The following is a 13,487-nucleotide window of genomic DNA, read 5'->3' as shown; positions in this document are numbered from 1 at the left end:
GCAGAAGACGGTCCCGGAGGTATTATAGTTATGTATTAGTGCAAAAAATGTGATTAATCTTCCTGGCTTGCAGCATTTTTTCTATTCCTACTCCCTCCGCCTTTCGTAAGCTCCTTAAAACCCACCTCTGTCGTCAGGCATGGGGGAATTGAGATATTCCCTTCCCCCTAGGCCTATAAAATTTATGCATGGTATGGCTGTGTGTATGTTTGGTTTCTTAAATAAGGGTCTTTTAAATTAATTTAAATATTAGATTTGTTACATATTGTTTCATTATTGTTGTTAGCCGCCCCGAGTCTATTGAGAGGGGTGGCATACAAATCTAATAAATGAGTAAAGTAAAGTAAAGTAAAGTAAAGTAAAGTAAAGTAAAGTAAAGTAAAGTAAAGTAAAGTAAAAAGTAAAGTAAAGTAAAAAGTAAAGAAAAGTAAAGTAAAAAAGTAAAGTAAAGTGAAGTGAAGTGAAGTAAAGTAAAGTAAAGTAGTAAAGTAAAGTAAAGTAAAAAGTAAAGTGAAGGAAAGTAAAGTAAAGTAAAAAAGTAAAGTAAAAAAGTAAAGTAAAGTAAAGTAAAGTAAAGTAAAGTAAAGTAAAGTAAAGTAAAGTAAAGTAAAGTAAAGTAAAGTAAAGTAAAGTAAAGTAAAGTAAAGTAAAATAAAGTAAAATAAAATAAAATAAAATAGTTTTTTCCAGCCCAAAGTCTTTGCAGGCTTCTTTTCATTCCTACACCCTCTGAAAAAAGTTTTTTTCCCCAGCCCAAATCAAGGGATAAAATAATGTGCCGAAACTGACCAAACTAGCCAGATGAACACCTGGTAGGCAGATTTCCCTCTGTCCCCCCACCCCATTTTCCTCCTCGAAAACTGAGGTGCGTCTCATACTCTGAGAAATGCTACCTTTCCTAGATTCATGCAGAAAACAGCCCCTTACTTCCAAAGCTTCTTTCTTCTCCCTTTCCAAGGTTCGAATTCGCAGCTGGTTCTTCACTTGGGCTGAGGACTTCCTGGGGTCGGCAAAGCTTAACGGGTCTTCGTTGGAATCATTCTCCGGTAATTTGCTTTTGTGACAATTCAGTTGGGTTTCTAAGTCCCGTACCTGTAAAAGCAGAAGGCCTAAAACTGATTTATAGGGTACGCATTATTTCTTCATTAGAGGATATAGAAAACCCGCGTTGGAATATCCAACAGTCCTAGTTAATAAGCTTTGAAGAATTCCTTCCCGCCAATCCTCGAGAAGCGGTCAGTTCTAGTCCTACCTTAAGCCGTGTGTCCAGTTCCAGGTGGCCAGCGGGTGGGCACATGTGTCGGAGCAAAATTTGGCTTTTGCACATGCGCAGGAAACAAAATCTTGCAAGAGAACATGTGCACATGATTTTCGGTGATTTGTTTGCTTCCATGCAAGAAAAAAAATCACCGAAATCTCGCGCACCCATGCGTCTCCTTGCGAAATTTGCTCCCTGCGCATGTGCAGATGCCAAATCTTGCTCTGATGCACGCCTGCGCATACCAGTCATATGTGCACGCCCCTTGGTCACACGGAGCTACGTGCACATCAGCACCGATAATGGCGGTAAATTGCAACCCCCACCTGCTGGGCGACTTTGGGCCGATCACCAGGAGTTGGAGATTTTTGGTCAAGCCTTAGGCACAGAAACTGGCTGGTGACAGGCCAATCACCAGAAGGCTACGAGTTCTAGCCCCACATTAGGCATGAAAGCCGACTATGTGTTTCACCGGTAAACAGTGAGTTCTAATCCTGTATGAAAGTATGAAAACCAACTGGGGGATTTTGGACCAGAGGTGGGTTACTCCAAGCTTGGATCTGTTCTATAGAACTGGCAGTAACTTGGCGGTCTGGGGTGCTAGAACTGGTAGCGACCCAGGCCTGCTGCGCCCATGAACCAGTTGTCCGGTAGCCCCATGTTTTTTGCTTCTCTGCAAAGTATCAAAATGGGTGAACAGTGCAGTCAGGCGGTAGGGAAAGCAAGTAGGATGCTTGGCTGCAAAGCTAGAGGTATAACAAGCAGGAAGAGGGAGATTGTGATCCCGCTGTATAGACCGCTGGTGAGACCCCACTTGGAATAATACTGTGTTCAGTTCTGGAGACCTCACTTACAAAAAGAGATTGACAAAATTGAACGGGTCCAAAGACGGGCTACAAGAATGGTGGAAGGTCTCAAGCATAAAACGTATCAGGAAAGACTGAATGAACTCAATCTGTATAGTCTGGAGGACAGAAGGAAAAGGGGGGACATGATCGAAACATTTAGATACGTTAAAGGGTTAAATAAGGTCCAGGAGGGAAGCGTTTTTAATAGGAAAGTGAACACAAGAACAAGGGGACACAATCTGAAGTTAGTTGGGGGAAAGATCAAAAGCAACGTGAGAAAATATTATTTTACTGAAAGAGTAGTAGATGCTTGGAACAAACTTCCAGCAGACATGGTAGGTAAATCCATAGTAAATGAGGTTGAATGTGTGTAATTCTACACATAAAGTTTATGTAGTAGAAAATGTATATTTTTGTGTGGCATATATACAAAGAAGTATATTTTGGATGTTCAGTAATAGTAAATTAGGGAAATTGTCTCTGAGGCGAGGAGAGGCCAGGCACCCTAACCCAAACCCTTGACCTGAGTGACGTCAAGTTGGTCACCTTTAAGCCAGTCACATGACCTTTAAGACCCCAACTCCGGTCACATGATCGTCAAGCCACTCCCACCTGCTCACATGGCCGGCAAGCCACACCCACAAAATAACCCATGCCCACAGTGTGGCAGTAAAATTTTTTCCTGCCCTTCACTGCTAGGGTTACTTACAAATCAATAAAGGCGAGCTAAAATACCTAATAAATATTTGAGCCTGGTTCACACATTCTCTTATGCTGTGGTTTTATGGGGTGCCACCAGCAAAGCCAGCCACTGCGGGCTACAAATCCCTTCCATGTCAACCCGGTACAGCTAGGCTGCCTGAGGAATTCTGGGAGTTGAAGTCCACGCAGCTTAAAGTCGATGATGTTAGGGCAGGAGTCTCCAAACTCAGTCACTTTAAGATTTGTGGACTTCAACTCCCAGAATTCCTCAGGCAGCCTAGCTGGGACTGTACCTGGTTGACATGGAAGGAATTCTGGGAATTGAAGTCCACAAGTCTTAAAGTGGCAGAGTTTGAGACTCCTGGGTTAAGGTTAGGGCAACCATTGTTCGCAGAACCTGCCAATGGAAATACACTTGAAAACATGGACTCACTCTGCCTTGCAGGACAAGAATTTGCTGGGCCCGTCCCCGCCAGCTCCCGGGATTGGACAAAAGGTTTGGTACACTGACGTCTTCACCCACTTCGTGGCTGAGAAGCTGAAAATGAGGGGGAGAAAAGCAAAACCAGATGGAAATTTGACCCTTGGGCCACTCTTGCCCATATCTCACACCCACCCACAAGCACATAAACATTCACCCTACCTTTTGCGTCATTTTAAGTTCCTGCTTTGTGGACTGTAGCTGGTTGCGATATTCAGACGCTTTGAGATTCACGGCAGACAATTTGTCCTGCAAAGCTTTCACTTCCGGGCTCTGTTTTAGACAATTGTTGTGGTGGTCAGAGAAGAACAGAAAACAAAAGGCAGGTGTTAGTTACCAGCATCATTTTCGAGGAAACCAAGAGAGCCTAAAAGAGTGGCATCACATCACCCAAATACCTAAAGAAATCCAACTCTGCGTTTTGCAAGCCATTTCACACTGATGGCGTTGCCTCGTTGGTTAATGAAAGGCCTGTAAGAAAACTACCAAGCGTAGAGACCATGCAGCGACCTCACAGTCTTCTTCCTATTCCTCCTCCTTCTCCTCCTATTCTTTTTCATACAAACACAAAAACATGGATGATTGACTGCAGAAAAAGACCTCATGGTCCATGTAGTCTGCCCTTATACTATTTCCTGTATTTTATCTTAGAATGGATCTATGTTTCTCCCAGGCATGTTTAAATTCCGTTCCTGTGGATTTACCAATCACATCTGCTGGAGGTTTGTTCCAAGCATCTACTACTCTTTCAGTAAAATAACATTTTTTCACGTTGCTTCTGATCTTTCCCCCAACTAACTTCAGATTGTGCCCCCTTATAATTGCGTTCATTTTCCTATTAAAAACACTTCCCTCCTGAACCTTCTTTAACCCTTTAACGTATTTAAGTGTTTCGATCGTGTCCCCCTAGGAAATCGACTAGCCCAACTTATCAGGAGGGCTTTAAACTTGGACTGAAAGAGGGTAGGTGGCCAATCTAAGAGACTGAATAACGAACAAAATAAGGAGGGAGAGCAAGTGACGCCTACAAATCTACTGGAGGATAAAAAATGTCCACCCAGAATCAGACACACAAATGCACAAAGCTTGGGGAACAAACAGGACGAACCAGAAATACTGTACTAATGCATGAGGGTGAATACGATGTAATTGTTATACTAATACTAATGCACTGGCTGCCGATCGGTTTCCGGTCACAATTCAAAGTGTTGGTAATGACCTTTAAAGCCCTACATGGAATTGGGCCAGAATACATCCGGAACCGCCTTCTACCGCACGAATCCCAGCAGCCGATCAGGTCCCACAGAGTTGGCCTTCTCCAGGTCTCATCGACCAAACAATGTCATTTGGCGGGCCCCAGGGGAGGAGCCTTCTCTGTGGCAGCCCCGGCCCTCTGGAATCAACTCCCCCCAGAGATTAGAATTGCCCTCACCCTTCTTGTCTTTCGCAAATTACTCAAGACCCACCTTTGTCGCCAGGCATGGGGGAGTTAGGATATTCCTTCCCCCTAGGCCATTACAAGTTATGTATGGTATGCTTGTGTGTATGTTTGGTTTTTATAATAAGGGTTTTTAGTTGTTTTATTAAATTGGATTGTTACATGTTGTTTTTTATCATTGTTGTCAGCTGCCCCGAGTCTGCGGAGAGGGGCGGCATTCAAATCCAATAAATAATAAATAATAATAATAATAATAATAATAATAATAATAATAATAATATAACGGAAACCTGGTGGGACGAAACACAACGTCTGGAACATGCAGTTAAAGGGACAGAAACTTTTCAAGAAAATACGTCACACAAGAAAGGAGGTGGAGTTGCACTATACATAAAAGACCACCACACTGTCACAGAGCTACATCCAACCAAAGTGGGGTCTTGGCTTTACCCTTGTGTGACTATGTGCTCCTCGACAAAATATCCACCACATTGTGTCTGAGTGTCCATCAAAAGCTCACACTGGTCCAATGTCTGATTTTTTTTCAACATAGCCATGGTCTCTAGCTCCCTCTTATGGCAACTTGCAATACTACAGCCAATCAGAAACAGCATACATTTTAAAGCTATATTACATCATTCCATACAACCATACATTGTTGGTTGTTTATACAGTATGTTACCAACCCAACTGTCTTTGAATGGCTGTTTTAAGGTGTATGCAGAGCAACCCTTTTGTTATCAAGGATATGCACGTAGAAACGGGGTATTGCAGTAGATATGAGTAAATATCCATTCCCCCTCAGAGATACGTTAAAATGCATGCGGTGTTTACTTTTAAGAAACAGAACAGTCCAAATAAACAGTCCAGGTCATACACGTTCAACTCAGTCAATCTCTAGAAGTACAATAATCTTCCTACCATATTGTCTTTGTCATATACATTCAGCAAAGATATTACAGTTTACAAACACATCAGAATATTAGAGAGAATAACAGAGCATAACACAGAGATCACTACAAAGTCAAAGAGTCAATCAGAATGAAACAACAGAGAGAATAAGCCAGGGTCTCTAGCTCCCTCTTATGGCAACGTGCAATACTACAGCCAATCAGAAACAGCATACATTTTAAAGCTATTTATTTATTTATTTATTTATTTATTTATTTATTTATTTATTTATTTATTTATTTATTTATTTATTTATTTATTATTTAGATTTGTATGCCGCCCCTCTCTGCGGACTCGGGGCGGCTCACAGCAAAATATAACAAATCGTAACAAATCCAAATAAATTTAAAATATTTTAAAAAGTTTAAAAAGAACCCCATTTACTAACAAGCACACACACAAACATACCATGCATAAATATTACATCAATCCATACAACCATACATTGTTGGTTGTTTATACAGTATGTTACCAACCCAACTGTTTCGACACAGTACTAACAGGTTTGGTAGACTTGGCCTTAACATTTGAAATGCACAAGTTCATGTATTTGCCATAATACTGATGATGTTACCTAGTTGGGTCATGAAATACCTGCAATAAACCAACCAAGCTCAGAAAGCACCAAGGACCTTCTCCTTCACCCTTCCCCTCCTCCTTTGTTCTTTCTAAAAGTTTTAATAAAACTTGTATTGAAAAAATGTTTCTCTCCAAGCTCCCCTCACCATTTTGCACCGATGGAAGAACCTAAACATTCGATCAATTAGACAAATTAGACAAGACAAATTCCTTGTGTGTCCAGTCACACTTGGCCAATAAAGAATTCTATTCTATTCTATTCTATTCTATTCTTATTAAACACAGTCATCCCACGAAAGATAAACAGAGAAGGCTTTGCAAACAAGGGAAGTTAAATTGAGAAAAAATGTATCTTAAAAGAACAATTTTATGGAGCTTAACTCTTACCATAGTGCTTTCTGTCTTTTTACGGAAAGCTGGGCTATCACCGTGTGATTGCAACTTGGCGGTTGACATTTGTAGCTGAAAAAAATAATAATACGGCTTATGTACAAAATGCTAAATGAAGAGAGATAAGACTACAGAATAACGGAGTTGGAAGGGATCTTGGAGGTTATCTAGCTCAGCCCCCCTACTCAAACAGGAGGTGGCCATTCCAGGAAAGTAACTTTCCAATATCTTCTTAAAAACCTCCAGTGGTGGAGCAAGCACAACTTCTAAAGGCAAGTGAAAAAAAAAAAGTATCGCGCCCAGAGTTTGGTTATGTTTTCCCTCAACCAACTAAATTAAAATTAAGCCATTGTCACAAACATAAAATCTTAAAAAAGGGGTGGAAATCTCTTTTAGAAACAATTGGTGGTTGTCTGGCTGGCTGATAGATAAAATATCTTTAGAGATAAATAAAATATATTTATATTTGGAGCCTCTACTATGATATGAATGCCAAAGTGTATTTTTGTCACTTTTTAACGTTTCCTTTTTCTTCCCTTTACCTTTATGTAAATTTGTGTTTTGTTATTTTTCTGAAACTTAATCAAGCTATTTTTAAAGAGTTGGGATAATTTGCTTATTTATTGCTGTTGTTGTTAGATTTTTTTATCACACCTTTTTTTGATAGATGGATGAATCTTAGCTCAAGGTGGTGAACATGATTAAACACCCTTCCTCCTATTATTTTCCCTGTAATAACAACCCTGTGAGATGTGTTGGTCCCAACCTAGTTGGCCTAAAAGGGGATTAGAATTCCCAGTGTCCTAGTAATTGGCCAAAAGTCACCCAGCCAGCTTCCATGCCTAAGGCGGAACTAGAACTCCCTGTCTCCTGGTGGTTGGCCCAAATCACCTAGCCAGCTTTCATGTCTAATGCAGAACTAGAATTCACAGTATCTTAGTGATCGGCTCAAAGTCACCCAGCCAGCTTTCATGTCTAATGCAGAACTAGAACTCACAGTCTCCTAGTGATTGGCCCAAAGTCACCCAGCCAGCTTTCATGTCTAATGCAGAACTAGAACTCACAGTCTCCTAGTGATTGGCCCAAAGTCACCCAGCCAGCTTTCATGTCTAATGTAGAACTAGAACTCACAGTCTTCTAGTGATTGGCCCAAAGTCACCCAGCCAGCTTTCATGCTTAAGGCGGAACTAGAACTCCCTGTCTCCTGGTGATTGGCCCAAATCACCCAGCTGGCTTTCATGTCTAACTCAGAACTAAAACTCAGAGTCTCCTAGTGATCGGCCCAAAGTCACCCAAGCAGTTTTCATGCCCAAAGGAGACTAGAACTCCCAGGTTCCTGGTGACTGATCTAAAGCTACCAATCCTTAAGCCATGACATTATCCGAATCCTGTGCTAACACTCACATCTTTTTCCAGTTGTTTGACCCGGTTGTTTAGCTGCTTTGTTCGGGTTTTCTCCCTTTCCATCTCAGCCGTGATGTGCCGGTTCTGCTTGGCCAGTTCCACAATTTTAGAAGCTGCGACATCCCCTGCTAAACCAGCGGTCCCTAAAAATAAAATTAAAAAAACAAGTGAGGGGGGGGGAGAGGAAATGGTAGCTGAAAAGAAAAAAAACTGGGTGTCTCCAGAGATACATGTATAGCTTAGGATTGGACTGAGGAGTGCTCGGTGGTCTCTTGAGTTTTGTTATTTTCTTTCAGGCATTTCACGACCCAACTAGAGAACATCATCAGTGCCAGAAGGGATTTGCAGAGAGGAGGACAAGGAGGAGGAGGCTGCAATTTATATAGGTATTGTTATTAATTATGATAGGGTTTTTAGTTTTTTAATATTAGATTTGTGCCATTATAATATTGTTTTTATCGTTGTTGCGAGCCGCCCTGAGTCTTCGGAGAGGGGCGGCATACAAATCTAATATATTATTATTATTATTATTATTATTATTATTATTATTTATTATTATTTAGATTTATCCCACCTGTATTACTATTTTAAGCAACTCATGGAAGCAAACATACATAATTGGACCAGAATATCTCCGGGACCGCTTTCTGTCGCACGAATCCCAGCAATCGGTTAGGTCCCACAGAGTTGGCCTTCTCCGTCTGGCGGGACCCAGGGGAAGAGCCTTCTCTGTGGCAGCCCCAACCCTCTGGAATCAACTCCCCCCAGAGATTAGGACTGTCCCCACCTTCCTTGCCTTTCGCAAACTCCTTAAAACTCACCTCTGTCGTCAGGCATGGGGAAATTGATTCCCCTGGGCTGTTTCCATTTTATGTATAGTTTGTATGAGATGTATGGTTGTTTTTATATTAAGGGTTTTAAATCGTTTTATCATTGGATTTGTATTGTTTTGATGTTGTGAGCCACCCCGAGTCTGTGGAAAGGGGCGGCATACAAATCTAATTAATAATAATAATAATAATAATAATAATAATAATCCTTGTTCCTTCTATTTTTCCACAACAACCACCCTTTGAAATGGGATGGACTGAGAGAGAGGGATCGGCCCAAACTCACCCAGCCAGGTTTCATGGCTAAGGCGGAACTAGAACTCACCGTTGCCTAGGGATTTGCCCAAAATTACTAAGCTGGCTAAGGTGGGGCTAAAATTCACTGTCTTCTGCTAATTGGTCCCAAGTCATCCAGCCAGCTATCACGACTAATGAGGAACTAGGACTCACCATCACCTGGTTTCCAGGCTAGTGCCTTCATTTCTATACTAAACTGCCTCAATTTCCCACCTTCTGTGATAGGAATAGCAATAGCAATAGCATTTTGACTCGCTTCACAGTACTTTTACAGCCCTCTCTAAGCAGTTTACAGAATCAACATAACGTCCCCAAAGATCCAGGTCCTCATTTGACCCCCTCGGAAGGATGGAAGGTTGAGTCAACCTTGAGCTGCTGGTGAGATTTGAACTGCTGAACTACAGCTAGCAGTTAGCAAAAGTAGCCTGCAGTGCTGCGCTCTTAACCACTGTGACACCACGGCTCTTCAATAAATGATAATTGTTCTCTTTCACACCAGGAAAAAAAGAAAAGGATTTTGCTGGGCCAATCTACACTTCGATGAAGTTTCTAAAACCGTTCCCTATACTAAAGTCCTTGAAAAAGAGAAAAAGAAAGAAAGGGAAAAAAAAAAGGAAACAGAAGGAAAGAGAGAAAGAAAGAAAGAAAGAAAGAAGGAGAAGGATGGAAGGAAACAGAAAGAAAAAAGAAAGAAAGAAAAAGAAACAGAAAGAAGAAAGAAGTAAAGAAAGAGAAAGAAAGAAAAATAAAGAGAAAGAAAAAGAAACAGGAAGAAGGAAAAAAAGAAAAAGAAACAAGGAAGAAAAAGAAAAAGGAACACATAGAAAGAAAGAAAGAAAGAAAGAGAGAGAGAGAGAAAGAAAAAGAAAGAGAAAAGAAAGAGAAAAAATGGAAGAAAGAAAGAAGGCAGGCAGGCAAGCAAAGCATTCTGGGAAAAGGGAATTGCAGAAGTGATGGAGGGGGGAGGATTTATTTCATCAGGCCTTTTGCTCACCCAACAGAGCCAGCCGTTCCTCCTCAATCTTCTTGTGGAGCTGCTTTATTTCCAAATCTCTTTCCTTCAAGAGTTTGTACAAACGTCCGTTCTCATCCATCAGCTCCCGGAGTTGGTGCTGCAGCTGCTCGTTTTCGGTTTCCAGCAATCTAGAAGAGAAACAGGCAGCTTGATCTAGTCTGTGGTTGCAACTCATCCCCAGAGCAGAAGGGCCGAGGACAGACAGACAGACAGACAGTCAGACAGACAGACAGACAGACAGAAAGAAAGAAAGAAAGAAAGAAAAAAGGAAGGAAGGAAGGAAGGAAGGAGGGAGGGATTTGGGCAGCATAGACTTTTGCATTTCTTCCCCTTTAATTAGTTAGTCCTTGACTTACGACCATAACTGAGCCCAAAACATCCATTACTAAGTCTACCGGCTGTTAAATGAGTCTTTCCTCATTTTATGACCTTTCATGCCACCGTTGTTAAGTAAACCACTACATGGTTCTTAAGCGAATGAGGTCAGATTTTGATTGTTATTAAAATACATACTTTTTTTTGACGAGGGGTACTAAGTGTTAGGAAAATTATAGAAGGGGTACACCTATGTCAAAAGTTTGGGAAACAATGATCTAGGTAATATGATTGAAATTAATTAAGATTAAGATTTAGGCCGAAATTTTCATTGTGTAGGTCGTACATCAAGGCATCCATAAGACTCCCTTGATTTTACAACATTTTTGTGGCAATGGTTAAGGGACTGAAATGGGTTTGGGTTTGTTTTGTTTTGTAGGAAACCAGAATGAAATGCTGGTTTGTTTCCCTGCAAAAGCGTGAAAAATCTCAGCCATGTGAATTCAACCAGTTCCCCCCCTTACTTCGTATCCATGTCTGAATCGGACGCCTCGTGTGGCAAGAGCGAAAAGCCGAGACCCTCTGGGATCCCGAAGGCCTTGTCTTGATTCTCCTTGTTGTCCTGTTTTGGGCTGTGTTGAAATTCCTTCCTCTTCTCCATCATGTTTTTCATCCGTTTCTGTTGCTGCTCCTGGAGAGCCTTGAACTGCATTTTTAGGTTTTCGTTGACAGCTTCGTCAGCCTCCATGGCGACCTTTGGAAAGGGAAATCAAGACGTCCAAAGATCTTCGGGTAGTTGCTCTGTCAGGAAAATAAATAAATACAGTAAATCCAAATTTACAGGGCAAAGCAACAACAGTGGTGGTTTTCAGCCTTTAAGGACTTTAAGACAGACTTCGACTCCCAGAATTCCCTAGCCAGAATCTCTCTGAGTTTGGTTGTTTTCTTGAATCCATCCATCCACCCATCCATCTGTCTCTATTATAGTATTCATCCCTCTACCCATCCCTCTTTTTAGCTACTTTCTCTCTCCCCCATCCCCTATTTATTTATCTATCCCTCCATCCCCCATCTCTACTGTCTCTCTCTCCCTCCACTATCTACAGGTATCATCTATTTCTGTCCCATCTCCCTCTCTCATACATCATTCTCTCTATCTCTCTATGATCTACTTTCATCTCCCTCTATGTCCATCCTCCTAATCTGTCTTCTCCCCCCCACTCTACTTTCTCTTTGTGTATCTCAATTAATCTATCATTGTTATATCTATCTATATTAGATTTGTTTACACTGTCTTTTTTTAATTGTTGTTAGCTGCCCCGAGTCTTCGGAGAGGGGCAGCATACAAATGTAATAAATAAATAAATAAATAAATGAATGAATGAATGAATGAATGAATGAATGAATGGATGGACGGACGAACGAACGAACGAACAAACAAACAAACAAACAAATCAACAAACAAATCTATCTATCTATCTATCTATCTATCTATCTATCTATCTATCTATCTATCTATCATCTATCTATCTATCTATCTATCTATCTATCTATCTATCTATCTATCTATCTATCTATCCTATCTATCTACCTACCTACCTACCCATCTACCTACCTACCTACCTACCTACCTATCTATCTATCTAATCTTATCTATCTATCTATCTATCTATCTATCTATCTATCTATCTATCCACCCATTCATTATCTACCTACCTAACTACTTACCTATATATCTAATCTACCTACCTACCTAATCTCTCTCTCTCTCTCTATCCACCCATTCATTATCTACCTACCTATCTACTTACTTATATATCTAATCTACCTACCTACCTAATCTCTCTCTCTCTCTCTCTATCCACCCATTCATTATCTACCTACCTATCTACTTACCTATATATCTAATCTACCTACCTACCTTCTCTCTCTCTCTCTCTCTAATCTACCTACATACCTACCCACCCACCAACCCATCTATCTACCTACTAAATACCTACCATCTAGATATCTGTGTCTGTCCGTCCGTCCATCTACATCTATCTGTCTATCTACCTACCCCTCTGTGATCTCTCTCTCTCTCTCTTATCTATTTTATCTATCCTACTATGTCGTCTATCCGTCCTCTCCTTCTCCCTCCCCCTCCCCTTCTCTCTCAAGATTCCCAGCCGGGGCCGCCCTACTCTCGTGGTCTTACCTTTCTCAGACTCACGCAAGGCACCTTGAAACCGAAAGTTGGTTCAATCGCTCCTTTCCCGCCTGGCTCCAACTTCGCTTTGACATCCCGAGATCTTCGCGCCTTCGATACTTTGGGGAGAACTTGGCACAGACCTGGGGGCGTGGGAGAGGGGGTTTCGAGAGCGGAGTTGAAAGCGCGGAATGGGGGGGGGGAGGCGCGTGTCTCTGGGGGGATTCCCCCTTTTGCAACTTTGAAAGAAACAGAACAGGCTCGGAGAGGATCCCAAGGGGAAGTGTGGGGGAGGACTTCGGATGTGTTGCCCCCGCCAGAAACCCCCTAACGGGGTGCGCGGAAACCCACCGCTCTCTGCCCACCGCGGCAGCCCCACTCACCCACAGCCGCCTCCGGGTCCGGCGCCCTCCTCCTTTGGCCGGACAGCCCCGGGGCGGAGCAACTCCCCGGCTAAGGCGCTGCGGAGGCAGGGCGCGTTGCTATGGACGCGGTCGCCGTGGCAACCGTCGCCAGGGAGAAGCCCGGGCTCGCCTGGCAAGAAAGGGAGGGAGGGGGAGGGGGCGTCCCTGCAGGTGCTGCTGCGCTGGGATTGGGCGGGGAGCCACAGAGGCGAAAGCAGCCCGGATTGGAGTCCAGGCCGCTAAGACCTACTTTCCCTCCAGAGGGCGCTAGTCTCAACGCAAGGCAGGGGAGGGGATTCTGGGAGGGTTGGAAGTTTGGAGGCAAGGCTGCCGGCGTCCTAACAGGGAGAGGCCTACGTTGATTTTGCAAAGCTAAGTTTAGGTGAG

At 42.4% G+C, this 13,487-nt stretch overlaps 1 protein-coding gene across 6 annotated transcripts in view; it reads right to left on the bottom strand.

Moving 5' to 3' along the window:
• CCDC13 (coiled-coil domain containing 13) overlaps positions 1 to 13,144 on the bottom strand; it is a 36,734-nt gene extending 23,590 nt beyond the window's left edge. For 5 of the 6 annotated variants that reach the window (XR_011556957.1, XM_070729549.1, XM_070729552.1 and 2 more), the window contains exons 1-9: positions 13,080 to 13,144; positions 12,706 to 12,839; positions 11,033 to 11,309; positions 10,173 to 10,321; positions 8,052 to 8,194; positions 6,645 to 6,719; positions 3,452 to 3,562; positions 3,242 to 3,346; positions 928 to 1,092 (exon numbers count right to left, since the gene is read on the bottom strand). Coding sequence is in view for 5 of the 6 variants with exons in the window: in XM_070729549.1 (XP_070585650.1) it covers positions 928 to 1,092; positions 3,242 to 3,346; positions 3,452 to 3,562; positions 6,645 to 6,719; positions 8,052 to 8,194; positions 10,173 to 10,321; positions 11,033 to 11,256 (972 nt within the window). In the remaining variant the exon portion in view is untranslated. Of the gene's footprint in view, positions 1 to 927; positions 1,093 to 3,241; positions 3,347 to 3,451; positions 3,563 to 6,644; positions 6,720 to 8,051; positions 8,195 to 10,172; positions 10,322 to 11,032; positions 11,310 to 12,705 lie in introns of all 6 variants that reach the window. The other variant, XM_070729550.1, reaches the window with a different exon arrangement.
• Between the last annotated feature and the right edge of the window lie 343 nt (positions 13,145 to 13,487).

The sequence above is a fragment of the Erythrolamprus reginae genome, chromosome Z, assembly GCF_031021105.1.
Source record: "Erythrolamprus reginae isolate rEryReg1 chromosome Z, rEryReg1.hap1, whole genome shotgun sequence".
In the NCBI taxonomy this organism is placed as follows: domain Eukaryota; kingdom Metazoa; phylum Chordata; class Lepidosauria; order Squamata; family Dipsadidae; genus Erythrolamprus; species Erythrolamprus reginae.
This window is presented reverse-complemented; position numbering and strand designations above follow the sequence as displayed.